The sequence below is a fragment of the Coregonus clupeaformis genome, chromosome 31 (assembly GCF_020615455.1).
Source record: "Coregonus clupeaformis isolate EN_2021a chromosome 31, ASM2061545v1, whole genome shotgun sequence".
Taxonomy (NCBI): Eukaryota; Metazoa; Chordata; class Actinopteri; order Salmoniformes; family Salmonidae; genus Coregonus; species Coregonus clupeaformis.
In genome coordinates, this window is record NC_059222.1 from 5,951,342 (window position 1) to 5,970,512 (window position 19,171).

General features: G+C 42.2%; 1 protein-coding gene across 2 annotated transcripts; it reads left to right on the forward strand.

The window, feature by feature from the left end:
• Positions 1-59: 59 nt before the first annotated feature.
• Positions 60-18,867, forward strand: LOC121547059 (palmitoyltransferase ZDHHC16B-like). Of its 2 annotated transcripts, XM_041858153.2 has the most exons (11): positions 60-236; positions 10,134-10,387; positions 10,602-10,796; positions 10,922-11,010; positions 11,133-11,161; positions 11,349-11,482; positions 12,376-12,474; positions 15,760-15,845; positions 17,242-17,365; positions 17,473-17,543; positions 17,635-18,867. In XM_041858153.2, the coding sequence occupies exons 2-11, from the start codon at positions 10,142-10,144 to the stop codon at positions 17,741-17,743; spliced, it is 1,182 nt and encodes a 393-aa protein (XP_041714087.1). In that variant the 5' UTR covers positions 60-236; positions 10,134-10,141; the 3' UTR covers positions 17,744-18,867. The 2 variants fall into 2 exon arrangements, with proteins under 2 accessions (XP_041714087.1, XP_041714088.1); XM_041858154.2 differs by lacking the exon at positions 12,376-12,474.
• Positions 18,868-19,171: the final 304 nt, after the last annotated feature.

A 19,171-nucleotide genomic window follows, 5' to 3' on the forward strand; every position in this document is an offset into this window, starting at 1 on the left:
GAGTACGAAAAAACTTAATTTCCCAAGATGCAATGCGTGCTCAGGGGGCACGACGTCTCGATGATTTTTTTAACAGAAGAAAGCAAGCTACCAAAAGCTAATGTGCATCCGCTCAAGATTTATAATGTTTTGCTCACTTTGTTAAATCTCTGAGTGTAGCTAACATTTCACAGTTATGACTTCAATGTCAATGCATTTAACCTAGCTGGTCCTATCATTTCAGAAGATACGTTAAGGTGAGTGGAATATTTTGATTATTGGCATATCAATAGTGTCAGTAATTAGCTAGCTATAGCTAGCCGTCATAATTGGCAATATTTTGCAATCAACACACATCTCAGATTGTATTCTCATGTAGCGGTCTGCCTGTGGAAAACTCTGCTATCAAGATTGCCAGGCAGGTGGAGTAGCTATAACTGGCTAACGTTGCTCGCACCTCGCACACTATTGTTTATTCAATGTGGTAGCCAGCGACAACAGCAGCAGAGATTGACAGAACCCTGTAAAATACAGACCTAAATAGTAGTTAGGCCTATGTTATTTGTACAGTCAGCACAGAGTTGCAGACATTCAAAATATGTTGACAGCGTTGATGGTGTGATCATATAAATATAATAATATAGGATGTGATAGCTACTTACTGTTCATTTGTGACTGGATTAACATTCTATGTTGTGGATTGTTCTCTTAATATGTGAATGTCTGACCATTTGCATCCCCTCGGATTGTAGAATTAGGTCATTTTATGCAGTATAATGACCCCAATAAGCAACTCCATCATTCCCTAGTTCCAGTGCTGTCAACACAGGGGCAAATCTCTACACTGAGGACTGAAAACGTTCCACTGGGAGTAAAGAGACACACAGCAGTGGCAGTGTGGCACAGAGAGAGAGAGAAAGGTCACAAATGAGCAGAAACAACAAACAGACTGTGCCCATTTGGAGTCTGTGCAGTTTTCCAATTGCCAGGCCTGTGCTGCACACACAGAGGCTAAGCCAGTCTCAGGGACAGACAGGGCAAAGAAAAGCTCATTATCCGGGCAGAGCAGAGGAGACTATTTCCTTGCTGAGAAGATTTGAGGGTTGCCATAGCAACTCTCTGCCTTACTTTTTTTTAAACCCCCCCCAGATAAATATCTTAATTGTTCTGTTTTAAAACCCAGAATTAAGGGGTTAATCTCAGATTGAGAAAAACTAGCTTTCTGATGGTCCTGTTCAGGTTTAGAGATTGATTGCATGTTTAAATAATATTGATATGGGTTTGTTCCAATATGTCACTCTGTACTCTACCTCTGGTTAGCAGGTGTAGTAGGTAGCCTAGGTAGTCATCAACAGCCTGTTGATTTGGCTGGAAATCGTCCCTACTCTTTTCTAGTTCCACACAGCCTTTCTATGACTTTGATGGCATGCAGCCATATGCCAATCAATGATCTCATTAATACTGGTTGACCTCATGTTCACCTGTTGGCGTTATGACATTTCTTTCATTCCATCTGCGGCGCTTGTAAAGAGGGATCACACATACTCCCTCTGCATAATGACAAAAGAGGGGCAGTGTTGTAGACCAAATGGCTGGCCACAGTGACGGTCCCAGCACTAATACTTGATTATTAGGCCATACACATTTATTTAAGTCTTTAACAGATGCCCCTCTTCACTTTTCTCAACATTTATTTTAGTTGAAAAGTTGTACTGAAAAATAGCACGATTTATAGCAAAAATAATGTCCTCAAGCTTCCAGTAAAGAGATACACAACATTCCCTTTCGGATTATGGCTGAACTATGACTAAAACCTCTTGATTAGGTTGCTAGGTGTCGAACTAAAAGGTTGATATAGAGCAGGGATGGGCAACTGGTGGCCACCCCTTTTAAAAACAAAAAATGCTGAACTGTCGGGGTCTCAATTTGCTGTTGAGTGTTACAATAGTAGAATGCACAAGGTGCAATTTCGAAATGTGGTTGTGCATCTGCAGTTTCTCTTATGTCAGTCACTGACGTCACTCAATTAGCCCATGTAAGCTAAAACCATTTTGATTGGGAAATTAGTCTAGCCAGCTATATAAACTTGTAGTAATCATGGTCAAATTACTGACTGGGGGGCTCCCATTGATGTTGTTAGTCACTCTCACTCAGATATCATATTAAAAACTGCAAACATTTATCTCCACCCCATAGCAAAATGAGTATAATAATAATAATAATAATAATGAGGACTAATCACAATAATCCCTAAAGAGTTTGAGAAAATAATGTTGATGCATTCAAAGATGGCCACGCTAAAATGTACTAAAAATATTTCAAAAATCTTCTTCTCATGAACCATAGGACCAAATGACACATTTGGAATGAAGGCCCATGGTACATGTCTTTACTCAGTTTGAGAAAGCTAAGGGATTAGTTAAAATATGGCTGATTTATTGACAAATCAAAAATCTGATTTTACTTGTCCATTTAAACAACTGTAAATCCACTCCACAGTGGCCTATCAACTTGAAACTTGTCGTCGCTATCATGGACGTCCCTAAAATGAACCACACTGAATTTGGTATTGATATATAAAAAAACAAGGAAACTATTAACAACTCATTCTTTTCTTATGTAATGCTTATGCTCAAAATCATCTGCAATCATCTTCTCATGAACCATACATCAGATTCACTCCAGATTTTGTATTTAGACGCATTACATTAGTCTTGAATGGTTCTGAGAAAAAATAGTTGCTGCATTCAAATATGGCCGCACTTTACATATAGATGCACGTTAGCACGTATGCTAATGCTAAAAATACTTTTAAAATCTTCTCATGAACCATAATTCAGATTGACCCCAGATTTAGTATATAGACTCAATGAATTAGCCTCTAATGAATTTGAGAATGATTAGTTGCTGCATTCAAAGTCAGCCAAGCTACAACACTAGATGACACCATATCACACCAGGGCTATAAGAACTGAACCGATGGACATGGAAACATGATATTTGGTATGTAAACCTTATGTACAGTGCATTTGCAAAATTTCTAAAAACCTCTTTTTACTTTGTCATTATGGGGTATTGTGTGTAGATTTTTTTTTTTTTTTTTATAATGTTTATTATTTTCCAATAAAAATAAAGTAAAAGAGACAGCAATACAAACAATGACATTCATTGTACTGTTGGATGGGATGGCCAGTTTAGAGGACAAAACAAAAGTTAACTCACACATACACAAAATAAAACAAAATCCTATTAGGTGGTACGTGTATAAGAAGACAGCATATAGTCATTACAAGCAGTGTAGTTCAGCCAAAAATAAATATTGAGTGGAGTACAGCACAGAGTAGCAGCAGATCGTCAGCCCAGTTATGAAGCGGGACTAGACCATTTATCCAGTATCGGCTGCCATATTTTGTAAAACAATGGACTTCTATTGGAGGTGTTGTATCGAATCTTTTCCATATGGATTACATTCCCTAAATCCCGTAACCACATTTCAAAGGTAGGTACAGTCTCCAATTTCCAAAATTGCAATATGAGCCTTTTGGCTAATAGAGTACAAAGAGAGACAGCTTTCCCCTCCTGGTTATTCCCATCAACTGTACCAAACAGAGCGATCAATGGGTCTGGGGCTAGAACTCTATCAAAGGCCTTAGATAAGTAATCAAAAATGAGAGCCCAGTAAGCCTGTAATTTAGGGCATGTCCAGAATAAGTGGGACAACGTCCCCTCCTCCTGCTTGCACCTCTCACACAGTGGTGAGGTGTCCGGGAATATTTTATGCAGTTTTACTTTTGAGTAGTGTAACCTGTGTATCACCTTAAACTGTACAAGGTTGTGTCTGGCATTCACTGAACTGTGGTTTATATTCCTGAGAGCTTCTATCCAGTCCTCATTTGAGATTTCTGAACCAAGTTCTTGTTCCCAAGCCCTTTTAATGGTGTCTGTGGATACCTCTATGTGGGCCTGTAGCACATCATACAGTCTGGAGACCGACCCTTTTGAATGGGGTTTGACAAGGATCAAGCTATCTAATGTAGGACTATTTGGCTTCATGCCATACTGTGGGATGTGTGTCCTTAAGAAATTCCTGATTTGGAGGTATCTGAAAAAATGTGTTGTTGGCATGTTGAACTTTGCCTGTAGTTGTTGAAATGAAGCTAACTGACCATCTATGTATAGATTACCAATTGTTGTGAGCCCCTTCTCCCTCCACTGTGAAAACACCACATCATCCATTGCAGGGTGGAAAGCATGATTCCGGCTAATCGGGCTGTCTATGTACACAGTGGGTATGTTAAGAAAATCCCTAATCTGTTTCCAGATCCTAAGAGTATGACAAATGACTGGATTGGAGTCATAAGTGGCTTTTTTCACATATGATGGGCTATTAACAAGTGCAGGGAGTGAGGAACGTTGACAGGAGGCCTGCTCAATCAAAAGCCATGAAGGCATATCCTTCCGTCTCATCTCAGGTAAACTTTCCCTCCAGAAAGACACAATGTTCAGATTAGCAGCCCAATAATACAGTTTGAAGTGAGGAAGGCCAAAGCCCCCCTCTATCTTGTACTTGCATAAATGCTTCTTTGCAATTCTGGCTGCCTTGTTATCCCATAAAAATGGAGTTACTATTGAATCCAGTTTCTTAAAATAGCTTTGTGGTATGAAATTGGGTAGACATTGGAAGAGGTAAAGAAACCTGGGTAGGACAACCATTTTAATAGCGTTTATACGACCAACCAAGGAAATAGGCAGAGTTTTCCAGAAATCTATATTTTGTTTAAGCTGATATATTTTCATGTCCCAATTCACTTTCAATAGCTGGTCAAGGTCTCTTGTCACTACAATGCCAAGGCTTGTGAACTTGTCCCTCACTGTTCTAAGCGGGGTAGATTGCAGAAATTGCATATCCACAGGCCGTGATATTGGCATCATCTCACTTTTTTGCCAGTTTATCTTGTAGCCAGAGAAGGAGCCGAATGTGTTTATCAAGTTAAGTAATGGTGGAATATACGTTTTAGGCTTGGACAAAAACAAAAGAACATCGTCTGCATATAGGGAAATTTTGTGCTGTGTGTCTTTTATTTTAACAGAAGCTATATCGGCACATGCCCGAATGCGCGTAGCAAGGGGTTCCATGGCTATAGCGAAGAGAGCAGGCGAAATAGGGCACCCCTGTCGGCACCCCTTGAACAGGCGGAATGACTGCGACATTTCCTGATTGGTCACCACGGACGCCATTGGGTGTGCATAAATAATTCTTATCCAATTAATAAATTCCTTTCCAAATCCGAAATGCTCCAGAACCGACATCATATACTTCCACTCAATCCGATCAAACGCCTTCTCTGCATCAAGAGCTATTACCACTGCCTCAACTTTATGATCATGATACATTACGTTGAAAAGGCGTCTCAAATTGTAGTATATATGTCGGCCCGGGATAAAACCTGTCTGGTCAGGGTGTATGATGTCGGAAATATATTTTTTCAATCGGTTTGCCAATATCTTTGTCAACACCTTGTTTTCTATGGGGAGTAACGACACGGGGCGATACGACGACATCTCCATGGAATCTCTATCTTTTTCAAGATCAGGGCTATTGTAGCCTCATACAGTGTTTGCGGGAGTTTGGTATTTTCTTTGGATTGTTGAAACATTCGCAGCATAAGTGGAGATAGACTAGCGCAGTACTTCTTATAGAATTCTATTACATATCCATCGGGCCCAGGGGCCTTGCTGTTTGGAAATTGTGCTATCGCTGTGTTAATTTCATCTAAGGTTATCCCTGCATCGAGTGCGGCAGCTGCCCCCTGTCTAGTTTAGGAAGTTCACAATCAGCGAGAAAGCGTTCCATAGTTTGTGGATCAGTAGCATCGCATTTTGATTGGTATAGCTCTGAGTAAAACTGTGCAAAGCATTTATTAATGTCCTGCGGATCTGTTACTATTTTACCCTTCTTGTCTTTTATTTTGTGAATAGCTCTAGATGCTTGTACATGCCTTAGCTGTCTTGCTAATAATTTATGTGGTTTGTCCCCCAGTTCAAAATAACTTTGTTGCGTTCTAGCAAGTAAAGAGCCCACCCGTTTCGAAAGGATGGTATTGTATTCATACTTTAACTTTGTGATCTTCTCAAGGACTGTATACGAGGAATTTGTCCTAAAAACGTTCTCCTGTTCCCCTAACTCTCTTTCAATTTCTCTCAGCCTAGTATTGGCACGTTTCTTCCTCTCTGATGTATAAGAAATAATGTAACCTCTAATCACAGCCTTTAGAGATTCCCAAAGGGTGGAGTCGTCAACATCCCCCGTGTCGTTAGTACTGAGGAAAAAGGCAATCTGCTCCTCCAAATACTGACAAAAAGCCTCATCTTTCAACAGGTATGCGTCTAAGCGCCACGGTCGCCGACCTGTCGACATATTGTCGAGTTTCAGCACCATGGACAGAGGAGAGTGGTCCGTAATTAGAATGGGGTGATAGGTAACCGACTCAGCTGCTGAGATTAGTTTGGAGTCCAACAAAAAATAGTCAATTCTGGAATATGATTTATGAACTGATGAGAAGAAAGAATAATCCCTGTCTGTTGGGTGCGTCAGTCTCCAAATATCGACAATGTTAAGGTTTGTCATCAATGTATTTAGACAGACACTGGCATTTGATTGTTGAAGTGACCTTGATAGCTGTTTATCTAAAAGAGGGTCTAACGTACAGTTAAAGTCACCTCCAACAATAACACTTGTATCCGAGATATTTGGTATGGCCTTAAATACCCTTTGAAAAAATAATGGATCATCGAAGTTGGGTCCATATAAATTGACCAAGGTTATTGGTTTTGAATTCAGTGTACCAGCCACAATAATATACCGACCATTAGGATCTGAAATCGAGGTTGAGTAAACAAAAGGAATGTTTTTCCTTATCAGGATTGCTACCCCTCTCGCTTTTGCATCAAAGTTAGACTGGTATATCTGACCGATCCAGCCGACTCGTAGCTTGAGCCTGCGCGGGGCGTTTAATATGAGGTTCTTGAAGAAGCACTATGTCAGCACCCAGTGATTTAAGATGAGAAAAAACCTTAGCTCGTTTCACGACATGCCCTAATCCATTACAGTTCCAGCTGACTATCTTTATTCCACCTGGTCTACTCTGTGCTCGGTCACTATGTGGCATTTCTTATTTTAAAGCAAATTGCTGCTGTCATACAAAACCCAGAAGAAAACGTCCCGCCGTGCGGAGCTTGTCATGCCACCTGTACTAATAAACGTGAACATAAAACACAGACCCCAACCCCCTCCCGTCCCTTTACTGAGTGACTTCCCCAAACGAAGCACTCCTTGGCTAACACACAAACGTTAGGGTGTCTAGACATAAAGCTTGAACTAACTCGTCGTCTATAGATGCTCCGCATATAAACTAATATTAAATAACACTTAACTTAACTCTCATGTTAGGGGGTGAGTGGCGCTAAAACATGACATGCCAAACAATGCTATATTAGCCACAACATCTCACCTATCCTATAAGTCCCAATTTCTGATCTTCTGATCGAAAAGACATAGGCCGGAAATTCAATTCACACACATTCCTGGCCTGTATTTGGCCATTTAGCCTGCTGGCACAGCCGTTCTGTATCCTCAGCCGGGGAGCTTGCTTGTCAAGAACAGATCTGCCTCTTTTGCGTTGTCAAACGTACGTGTTGATCCTCGACTGTCACCTTAAACCGGGCTGGGAAGAGGAATCCATATCGGATGTTGGCCGCCCTGCATTTGTTGCGTACCTCATCATACTCTTTCCGTTGGTTCCTCACCTCCAAGGTAAGATCTGGGTAGAAAGACACCCTGGCTCCGTTGTAGTTAAGGGGGAACTTTTGACTAGCCAGCTTGAGGATGAGATCCCTGGTGTGGGGATAGTGCAGCCTTACAATGAATGGCCTTGGTGGCCCGCCCTTGGCCGGCTTCGTTGCCTGTGCTCTGTGTGCGCGGTCGATCAGGATGGCCGTTTTGAAGTGTTCACTCCCCAGCAATGCCGGTATCAGCTCCGAGACAAATTCAGTGGGTTTCCCTTTCTCCGTGTCCTCCTGGATCCCACATATTCGGATGTTCTGGCGTCTTGAATGCGACTCGAGCATTTCCAGTCGGGCCTTCAGGGTTTTGTTGTCATTTTTGAACGTTGCGCACTGTTTCTCTATGTCCTGTAGCCTGGCCTCGTGATCGATTGTCGTCTGCTCAACCTCGTGCACCCTTCCCTTAGTTGCCTTCACAGTTTCGGCCAAAGTCCCAATACTCTTTGAGATATCAGCCAACCTTGTGTCCACCTTCTTGCTTAGTGCGTTTATGGCAGCCAGTATGTCACTTTGAGTAGGATCTGTGGGGAACTCTTGGAAGCTAGCCTCTTCAGCTAGCTCCTCGTGGGTCGGCGACGTTGAAATTGGTTCGTTGTCTATCTCATTCCAATTATCTTGTTTAGCGCCCCCTTTTTTGTTGCCTTTTCCCTTTGTCATATTTGTTTGAAGTTATAGGTTGTGAGAGGTTAAGATAAATATTAATTTGTTTCAAAATTGAGCGGAGCTCTAGCAATGCACGTCTACTCCATAGCACGCTCTCTAGCGCCCCCTATTGTGTGTAGATTGATGAGGGAAAAAATCAATTTAATCAATTTTAGACTAAGGCTGTAACGTAACGAAATGTGGAAAAAGTCAAGGGGTCTGAATACTTTCCGAATGCACTGTATATGTCCTTAGAAGCTGTGTGAATATAAAGTCACTGCAACCAGTTGGTGGTACTATAGATTTCATTGGCACCAGTGGCATCATAGGATACTAGAGCAATAACTAATTGGTCAAGTGGACTTTGTCTCATGCAAATTATTGTTAGATTTAAATTATGCAGACGAACAATGTGAAATATTGTGATTAGTATATCTGTATAGTCACATTGTTGCCCTATTATATGGTCTGAACATAGTAGAAAGTGGATATTTTATTCAGGAAAATGAGAAACCGGCAGTCCTGCCGCTTGCACAGTCAGCATAGGCGTATATATATATAACTAAATACATTAAGTAATGACTTTAAGAAAAACCAACATACAGCACTAGACTAAATTCACTTGCGTCATCCGTGTTATTGAGAGATAAACATGGTAATGTTTCATTGATTACACATAAAGGAAGATTGTTCCCACATGATAGTGCTTGCTTTGTTATCCAACTCATCTCGTCCTTTCTGTCGTCCTATGAACCCCGTTCATTGCTGCTCGCAGCTTTATATGTTATTCGCTCTCGCTTGCCTCACTTTTCAAAAAATGAGATCTGTTAAACATTTAATAAAATGTGTATGGCCTTAGCATTCTGGAGAGCCTTAGTGTTCTGGTGTCCACTTATTCCCCTCTTAGGAAATTCATCCTTGGGCTTTTGGTGTCTTATAAGGTTACCGGTTTTGCATACCCAAGGTCTTTCTATGGAAGGCTTGGCCACAGAACTGTATTTCTCATGCATTATTAACAGTATAAGTTTTGTGAGAGTGGATGCACTTATTACCTGATAGCCCTGTCCTATTTTCTGGGCATGCGTGATGCATCCTTTGGCTCCAATGGAAACAGCACTCACCTGGATTTAATTACTTTAATGCCTTGTCTTCGCTCCATGGAGAGGAAGACCATGCGCTGAGCAGAAGTCTCTCTTGATGAGCTTCTATTGACAAGGGCTTTTTTTAGGTCTTAGAGAGTTGGTTGTTTTTGTCTGTCTCTCAGACAATAGTTCCTTCATAGGTGAGTTTCTGGGGGGTGGGGTTGGTTGTATCATTTAATTGAGATGAGGGCCTTTTTTTTGGGGGGGAGAGTGGAATTCCACCCTCTTTGTATTTGATTCATGTTTTATTCAGACATTAGATTATTCAGACAGATACGAATTAAAGGGGGAACTTGATGAGGAGAGAAGGCATTGTAGGATGGGATTGAACCCTGGTCTCCGAAGTCGCAGTATATGTCAAGAGCTGGGAGTGTTACCACTCGACCGTGGGTATTTTTCTCAAGGAAAGAGTGACGACGATGACATCATCTGCGATATGGATGGCCTTGCATTCCAAGTTGTTCTTTCTGGTCGTAGTAGTTTTTCACCTGCTTCTGTGTTGTGTGTCTGTCCGTGTGTGTGTGGAAGGCGGGGGCATGCGCAGCTGGAGGTGGCAGTTCTCCAGGGTGATGCGTCTGTGCCTGCGCTGGTGCCGGCTGTGCCCTAAGCGAGGGGGTCGACCCAGCAAGCCCCAGAGGAAGCTACGAGAGCTGTGGAGCTACTGGAAGCTGCTGCTCAACTCCCTCTACTTTAACAGCCTCACCAACTCTGACACCTACCTGGACTGTGTCTTTGAGCCCGTCTACTGGATAGTGGACAATGTGACTCGCTGGTTTGGGGTGGTAAGTCAATGGATCACTTTTCTATCTAGATGTACAGTCAAAAAGCTTTGTTTTATTGTATTTAATTAAATGTAGGCTAGTTAATCAAATCTCCCATGTTTGGTTACATTAATCTTTTTGCTATTCTATTTCTTTTCACACACAGTTTTTTCACCTTTCACGCTCCCTCATGAGTTTCTCCCTCTGTCTGTGTCCCCCTCTCCTCTGTTCCCAGGTGTTTGTGTGCCTGGTGATTGCCCTCACCAGCTCTGTGCTAGTCATTGTCTACCTGTGCCTGCTGCCTGTCATCCTCAACACCTACCCACTGCAGTGGATCGTCTGGCACCTCACTTACGGCCACTGGGTCCTCATGATGGTCCTCTTCCACTACTACAAGGCCACCACCACCTCCCCTGGACACCCACCACAGGTGAGGTGCCCGCTCCAATGCCTGCAGAAAAACTGTTTTTGGAAAACACTAGGAAGACATAGGCTAAAGGCTTGATTCAGAAATAACTTCATGCCTTCTAGTTTTTTCTGATTGTTGTTTCTCAGGTTAAAAGTGACTCACCGTCAGTGTCCATCTGTAAAAAATGCATCGTCCCCAAACCAGCCAGAACTCACCACTGCAGCATCTGCAATACGTAAGTTAAGGACACTCCGTCAGTCATCAGATGATGTCATCAAGAAATACAAAACCTCTACTGGATAGCTCTAGTCCATGGCACAGGTCAATCACACTGTGTGACTTTCTCTTTCATTCCAGGTGTATTCTGAAGATGGATCACCACTGTCGTATCCTTTCTATCGAGACCAACAAACATCTCATCTCTTGGATTCCTTTAAAAAAAAAAAAATTGTATAGCATTGTAAAACCCCAGGGGGGACAGTCATACAATTAAATCATCTTGCATTCCTACATGTTTTATCTTTGTTAGATCTGCCTCATTAACTTTGACCTTAACTTGCCTTGTGATGCTAGCCTGGCTCAACAACTGTGTGGGCCACTTCAACCACCGCTACTTTTTCTCCTTCTGCCTCTACATGACCATGGGCTGCATGTACTGCAGCGTCAGCTGCAAAGGCATGTTCATAGAGGCCTACAACGCTGTCGAGGTGAGGGAGATCAACAATGTCAACTTCTTAGAGGTTCTAGGAGGCTTGACATTCTGACTTTCAAAGACTATTCTGAGTACTGCCATCCATGTAAATCATGTCTTGTTAATGACATGTGGACCAAACACCCTGATTGAGTGAGGCCGCTTGGTTCATGACTGTTTGGGTAGAGTCTGGCATGTCTTTGCCATATTTTCCTTCTCTTATGTGCTAGGTATGGCATGGTCTTTTAATATAGGGGAGTTCACTGCTGCTAGTTTAGCTAAAGAGACAGACAGCAGCTAAGCAAAGACAGCTAACAGACCACTAAGGGAGTTTTGAAATGTAGGGATCAAGGACATCAGATCACATGACACATGTTTATCTTCAAGTCCACTGAGAAGGCTGGTGGTGTGCAGATAACTGGTGCCGTTGTGTATATAACCAGTCAGATTGTTTCTTATGTAATCTAAAGCCTCCTGGCTCAAGATCACTTAGTGTTCTCACACCAATCCGCCATGGTAAGATGGGAGTTTATATACTAATAGATCCAATGGCTCGGAGCCAACACCTCACTGTTTTAGATTTAAAAAAATGCTTCAATCGCTCTGACTTATGACACATTTTCTCTTTAGCTACAGAGAAGATGGGAGGTACCATTATATAATAATCACCCTGGCCCTATAACTCATCTAGCCTATAGTTTCCCTTAGTATTATGAGTTCCGATTGCGCTAGTCAAGAGCACTAACTTGACGGAAGCTGTGGTTGTGTCCCAAATTGTACTTTGTTCCCTATATAGTGCACTACTTTTGATCAGAGCCTTGTTGGCCCTGGTCAAAAGTAGTGCACTACATAGGGAATAAAGTGCCATTTGGGATTCAGCCAGTATATGAATTGACATTGTTCCACTAGCGCTTCCACCGCAGTGTGGATGGGGAGCCACAGGGGGAGCCAGCGAGAGGAGTAGGGGACAGACTGCTCCTCAGACTCCTTGAGCTCATGACTGGCCAGGTAGTACAAAAGGTTCTTGAAACCACTGAGCTCAGAACTGGTGTGTTGACCAAAATTAAAAAGGCAGATTAATTTGTAGAGGGTCCGCACTCAAAAAATAGATTTTCAGAGTTCTTCCTTTTTGGCCAGGTAGGACAGACTGACAGGCTTTAAAGGTCCACTGGGCAGTGCTGGGTTCCACTGTCAATTAACAAACAACAAATAATTTGGCAATCATCTCCCTGTATAGTATGGAGTTTTATATGTGGCCGATTCCACGCCAGCGTAGTATTGTTGGTACTTGTAGAGTATGTTGTTCCAAACAATGTCTTTAAAGGACACGTTTTGTTTTTTACAACCAAATCTCAATTTTCGATGTAAATGGCATGTTCTAGTAGGGTCCAGACACCTTTGTCATGATTTCAAATGTTTTTGAGAAACAGCAAATCACTTCCTTATCCTCCTTTTGTAGTATGAACAAAATGAGGATACAGAGGCTCCAAAAACACCCCAAATATGTCCTTTTAGAAACTGCAAAGCTCTCATTATAGTGATGCAGGTCTTTAAATGTTGTACACATGAAATTGTGTCATTCCGAACTTTATACGCAACGTTATATTCCATTTTGTTGCGACTTGAGCGATACCTCTCCATCCATTCGACAGGTAATTGCTGAAATAAAGGATAAATGAGGAATACAAAGTATATTGAAAGCATGGGGTGCTTCCAGACTTGTAGAATCTATGGCAAGGCGCATTGAAGCTGTTCTGGCTCGTGGTGGCCCAACGCCCTAGTAAGACGCTTTATGTTGGTGTTTCCTTTATTTTGGCAGTTACCTGTAGCAGCAGGCTACACAGAGAATGGAACAGCTGGATAGGGAAACGGCTCGAGTCACGCAAAACGGAATATAACATTGCAGATAAAGTTTAGGATTGACACAATTTCATGTGTACAACATCTAAAGACCTGCATCACTATACTGAGAGCTTTGCCGTTTCTAAAATAACGATTTTGGAACCTTTGTTCATGTGTTTTTGGGGCCCCCATACCACACAATGAGTATGGGGAAGTGATTTGCTGTTTGGGGTTAGTTTCTCAAAGACATGAAATCACAAAAAAAGGTGTCTGGACCCTTTTATAACATGCCATTTAGTTGTAAAAAAGAAAATATTAAGATAATCATATTTTTTATGTTGAATAAGACATGCATATTTTATAGCACACTATAAGGAGTATAATCACACCAAGATGTTGTCTGTATCATGTACGGTTCACAGATCATAGGGTCATACAGGAGGCATGTATAGGTACAGTGAGGGAAAAAAGTATTTGATCCCCTGCTGATTTTGTACGTTTGCCCACTGACAAAGACATGATCAGTCTATAATTTTAATGGTAGGTTTATTTGAACAGTGAGAGACAGAATAACAACAACAAAATCCTGAAAAACGCATGTCAAAAATGTGGCAAAACCCTTGTTGGCAATCACAGAGGTCAGACGTTTCTTGTAGTTGGCCACCAGGTTTGCACACATCTCAGGAGGGATTTTGTTCCACTCCTCTTTGCAGATCTTCTCCAAGTCATTAAGGTTTCGAGGCTGACGTTTGGCAACTCAAACCTCAGCTCCCTCCATAGATTTTCTATGGGATTAAGGTCTGGAGACTGGCTAGGCCAATCTAGGACCTTAATGTGCTTCTTCTTGAGCCACTCCTTTGTTGCCTTGGCCGTGTGTTTTGGGTCATTGTCATGCTGGAATACCCGTCCACGACCCATTTTCAATGCCCTGGCTGAGGGAAGGAGGTTCTCACCCAAGATTTGACGGTAAATGGCCCCGTCCATCGTCCCTTTGATGCGGTGAAGTTGTCCTGTCCCCTTAGCAGAAAAACACCCCCAAAGCATAATGTTTCCACCTCCATGTTTGACGGTGAGGATGGTGTTCTTGGGGTCATAGGCAGCATTCCTCCTCCTCCAAACACGGCGAGTTGAGTTGATGCCAAAGAGCTCCATTTTGGTCTCATCTGACAACAACACTTTCACCCAGTTCTCCTCTGAATCATTCAGATGTTCATTGGCAAACTTCAGACGGCCCTGTATATGTGCTTTCTTGAGCAGGGGGACCTTGCGGGCACTGCAGAATTTCAGTCCTTCACGGCGTAGTGTGTTACCAATTGTTTTCTTGGTGACTATGGTCCCAGCTGCCTTGAGATCATTGACAAGATCCTCCCGTGTAGTTCTGGGCTGATTCCTCACCGTTCTCATGATCATTGCAACTCCACGAGGTGAGATCTTGCATGGAGCCCCAGGCCGAGGGAGATTTGACAGTTATTTTGTGTTTCTTCCATTTGCCAATAATCGCACCAACTGTTGTCACCTTCTCACCAAGCTGCTTGGCGATTGTCTTGTAGCCCATTCCAGCCTTGTGTAGGTCTACAATCTTGTCCCTGACATCCTTGGAGAGCTCTTTGGTCTTGGCCATGGTGGAGAGTTTGGAATCTGATTGATTGATTGCTTCTGTGGACAGGTGTCTTTTATACAGGTAACAAGCTGAGATTAGGAGCACTCCCTTTAATAGTGTGCTCCTAATCTCAGCTCGTTACCTGTATAAAAGACACCTGGGAGCCAGAAATCTTTCTGATTGAGAGGGGGTCAAATACTTATTTCCCTCATTAAAAAATGCAAATCGATTTATAACATTTTTGACCTGCGTTTTTCTGGATTTTTTTGTTGTTATTTTGTCTCTCACTGTTCATATAAACCTGACATTAAAATTATAGACTGATCATTTCTTTGTCAGTGGGCAAAATGCTTTTTTTCCCTCACTGTAGGTCTAAAATGGGCTTAATTTGTTTTACATGATTTTCTCCAAAATGGTTTGTGATAAAAAAGTACAGAGCATGTCAAACATCCTTCCTCCCAACTAAGTTTACGTGATAATTGCCAGAACAATCTGAGATACCAAAAATATTTTCGGCCTACGCTGGCATGGAATCACCCATGTTTCACTGCCCAGTGAGACTGCAGTTCACTCTTCAAGCCAGGCAAAGTCCCCTGTGATTGGTAGTTAGTTTTAGGTCCCTTGGCTGTGAACGGCTACTGACTTGGCATTTTGTGTTTCGCTTTTTTGCCACTAGTTGCAATTGGAGGACTGTAGATGTGCTACTGTTAACCAAGCTACTGTGTTTCCTGTTAGCCTTTTTGTGGTTGGTGGTTCAATTCTGTAGAATACCCAGTGGAATCACATTTACTAATTAGAACTGCTGTACATGGATGGTGTTTTCACATTGTTTGGTTTTGCTTTCCCTCTAGAGCTACTATCAGACACCACCACCACTATTTTCCTTCAGAGAAAAGATGGTCCACAAGAGTGTTATTTTCATTTGGGTGCTAACAAGGTGAGACACATTTGTAACTGCAAAAAAAAACAACGTTTGGATTTCTACCAAAAAGTCAAGTGTTGTTGTTGTGAACAGCTATGGCTGTTCTATGTACACTATATATACAAAAGTATGTGGACACCCTTCAAATTAGTGGATTCGGCTATTTCAGCCACACCTGTTGGTGACAGGTGTATAAAATCGAGCACACAGCCATGCAATCTCCATATACAAACATTGGCAGTAGAATGGCCTTACTGAAGAGCTCAGTGACAACGTTGCACTGTCATAGGATGCCACTTTCCAACAAGTCAGTTCGTCAAATTTCTGCCCTGCTAGAGCTGCCCCGGTCAACTGTAAGTGCTGTTATGTGAAGTGGAAATGTCTAGGAGCATCAACGGCTTCACTCGAAAAGTGGTAGGCCTCACAAGCTCACAGAACGGGACCGCCGAGTGCTGAAGCGCATAATAGTTGTCTGTCCTCGGTTGCAACACCCACTACCGAGTTCCAAACTGCCTCTGGAAGCAACGTCAGCACAAGAACTGTTCGTCGGGAGCTTCATGAAATGGGTTTCCATGGCCGAGCAGCCGCATACAAGCCTAAGATCACCATGCGCAATGCCAAGCGTCGGCTGGAGTGGTGTAAAGCTTGCCGCCATTGGACTCTGGAGTAGTGGAAACACGTTCTCTGTAGTAATGAATCGCGCTTTACCATCTAGCAGTCCGATGGACGAATCTGGGTTTGGCGGATTCCCGGAGATTGTTACCTGCCCGAATACATAGTGCCAATTGTAAAGTTTATTGGAGGAGGAATAATGGTCTGGGGCTGTTTTTCATGTTTCGGGCTAGGCCCCTTAATTCCAGTGAAAGGAAATCTTAATGGTACAGCATACAATGACATTCTAGAAGATTCTGTCCTTCCAACTTTGTGGCAACAGTTTCGGGAAGGATCTTTCCTGTTTCAGCGTGACAATGCCCCCATGCACAAATTGAGATCCATACAGAAATGGTTTTTCAAGATCGGTGTGGAAGAACTTGACTGGCCTGCACAGAGCCCTGATCTCAACCACATCGAACACCTTTGGGATGAATTGGAATGCCGACTGCGAGCCAGGCTTAATCGCCCAACATCAGTGCCCGACCTCACTAAGGCTCTTGTGACTGAATGGAAGCAAGTCCCCGCAGCAATGTTCCAACATCTAGTGGAAAGCCTTCTCAGAAGAGTGGAGGTTGTTATAGCAGCAAAGGCGTGACCAACTCCATATTAATGCCCATGATTTTGGAATGAAATGTTGGACGAGCAGGTGTCCACATACTTTTGGTCATGTAGTGTATATTCTCAAATAGACCTTTATCTTGAATTTAGTTTAATACAATTTACAGATAATCATGATCGCTGTTTTTCCTCCCTGCAGTTCAGTGGCAGTAGCTCTGGGAGGTCTGACACTGTGGCATGCTATCCTCATCACCCGAGGAGAGACCAGCGTGGAGAGACACATCAACAAGAAAGAGATCAGACGCTTAAATGAGAAGGGAAAGGTAAGGAATATTGGGGCTCTCAATGGATTTACCCGGATCTTTACCCAAATATCAACATGGTGTACCAGTTTGGAATTAGCGAGTAAAGCCTGTTTTTCTTTTGTAAGGTGTTCCGAAATCCATACCATTATGGGAAAATAAACAATTGGAAAGTGTTGTTTGGTGTGGAGGAGACAAGGTAAGCCCTCCAGATCACCACAAACGTCTAGACTGTTGTGAAACCTAAATGATTCTTCTTACAGAGTTGATTTGGCTTCCTTTTCTCACAGTCACTGGTTGACCAGAGTCCTCCTGCCATCTAGCCATGCTCCCCATGAAGATGGACTGGTATGGGAATTCCCTAAGGCTCTCACCAGAAGAGACCCCATGACCATCTAACCTCACACTACTCACTGCTGCTGGCCAGTTTCTCATCTCCACACTATGGCCCAGAATCACTACTGGCCCCTGGATGGTGGGGTGAACAGAGGACTTATCTTAGCCTCTGAGGAGTGGATCATTTGGGCTTGATCGTGACCCGTATGTCCAGGCACCTCTGGGTGTTTGGGGACCGTAATCTGTACTCCGGTCACTGTCATGTGAAGTGTCATTTTCAACTGTCCTGTCTTGTGAACTGATTTCATGCTTTTTTTGTACTGGTAGGTATGTTGTCCAAAGTTGACAAAGTGTGCGCTTTTTAATTGTACTGAAGTCACACAAAAAGCAGTTTGGACTTTTTGGGTGCCAACAAAGAGCTTTTTTTACCAAGGACTAGGTTAGAGCTAGATAACCACACGCCTTGGCCATTGTCCATCTATGGGTGAGTACTCTGGAGAGTTTTTGACAGAATTACATAAACAATTCATATTATCATTCAGGCTCTAGTTAGATTATGGTGCTCATATTACTAAGCAGTGCCCCAGTCAATATCCAGGGGAGACGTAATACTATGGGTGACCCTGTAAAACAACACATTTTGCTGCACCTATCTGGTGTATGTGACAAAACATCTACATTTATATAGGCATATTAGGAATTGTCATAAGATTGCTATGTGCCTTGTGAAGTTAAATCTTTAACAGGTGTTCATATTTGTTGATTATCAGGTACTAATGCAAAGTACAGTTTATTACTGGAATATAATGTAATTTGTAACATTATCCATTAATTATTCTCGCCCACATCACATATGGAAATTGATTTCCCCAGTAACCAACTTTAAGATCACTTAACCTGATTTTAACATGGTTATAAGTGCTTGGATGCGTCAGACTTCCTCCCAGCTGGTCTCGTATGTGGCCACCATAGAATTATAATTCCTATAATGGTCGGGGAATATTTATATAGTAGCCAGCCTGTAACAGCAGGGAGGGGCTACCTGGTTGCCACAGTGAAATAAATGACTCACTGTGATATGACCAATAGGAGCTGTGCTCCATTATTGTACATTGCACGTCTGTATCATTGCGTTTGATATTAGCTTGTATTGTTTAATATTATGATAAAATGTTTTTGGAGATTTTGTCCAGCTTCTTTTTTGATTATTTTGTTGATTAAAGCACTCATACAATTTACAAAAATGGTTTTATTGACGGCTTCAGTTAGACATTTTAAATATTGTCCACATCTTCGGCATATGTTTTTGTGAGGTTCAAAGTTAGTTGAAATGTGAAGCCAACCACATCAATCATTCTTCCAGTACTGAATACAAGGTTCACTTTTCAAAATGGCATCCTTGAGCCTTGTTAAGCACATTGCCCTTAATATGGTTAGATATATGCATAATACATTGTTAATAGGTCCTACGTTACACATTCATTAACATTC

Bases quoted from the DNA above. Each gene is read 5' to 3' on its own strand.
- LOC121547059 (XM_041858153.2), top strand. From the start codon at position 10,142: ATGCGCAGCTGGAGGTGGCAGTTCTCCAGGGTGATGCGTCTGTGCCTG. The intron at 11,011-11,132 runs GTAAGTTAAGGA...CTTTCATTCCAG, and splicing joins CACTGCAGCATCTGCAATAC to GTGTATTCTGAAGATGGATC. The intron at 12,475-15,759 runs GTAGTACAAAAG...CTTTCCCTCTAG, and splicing joins TTGAGCTCATGACTGGCCAG to AGCTACTATCAGACACCACC.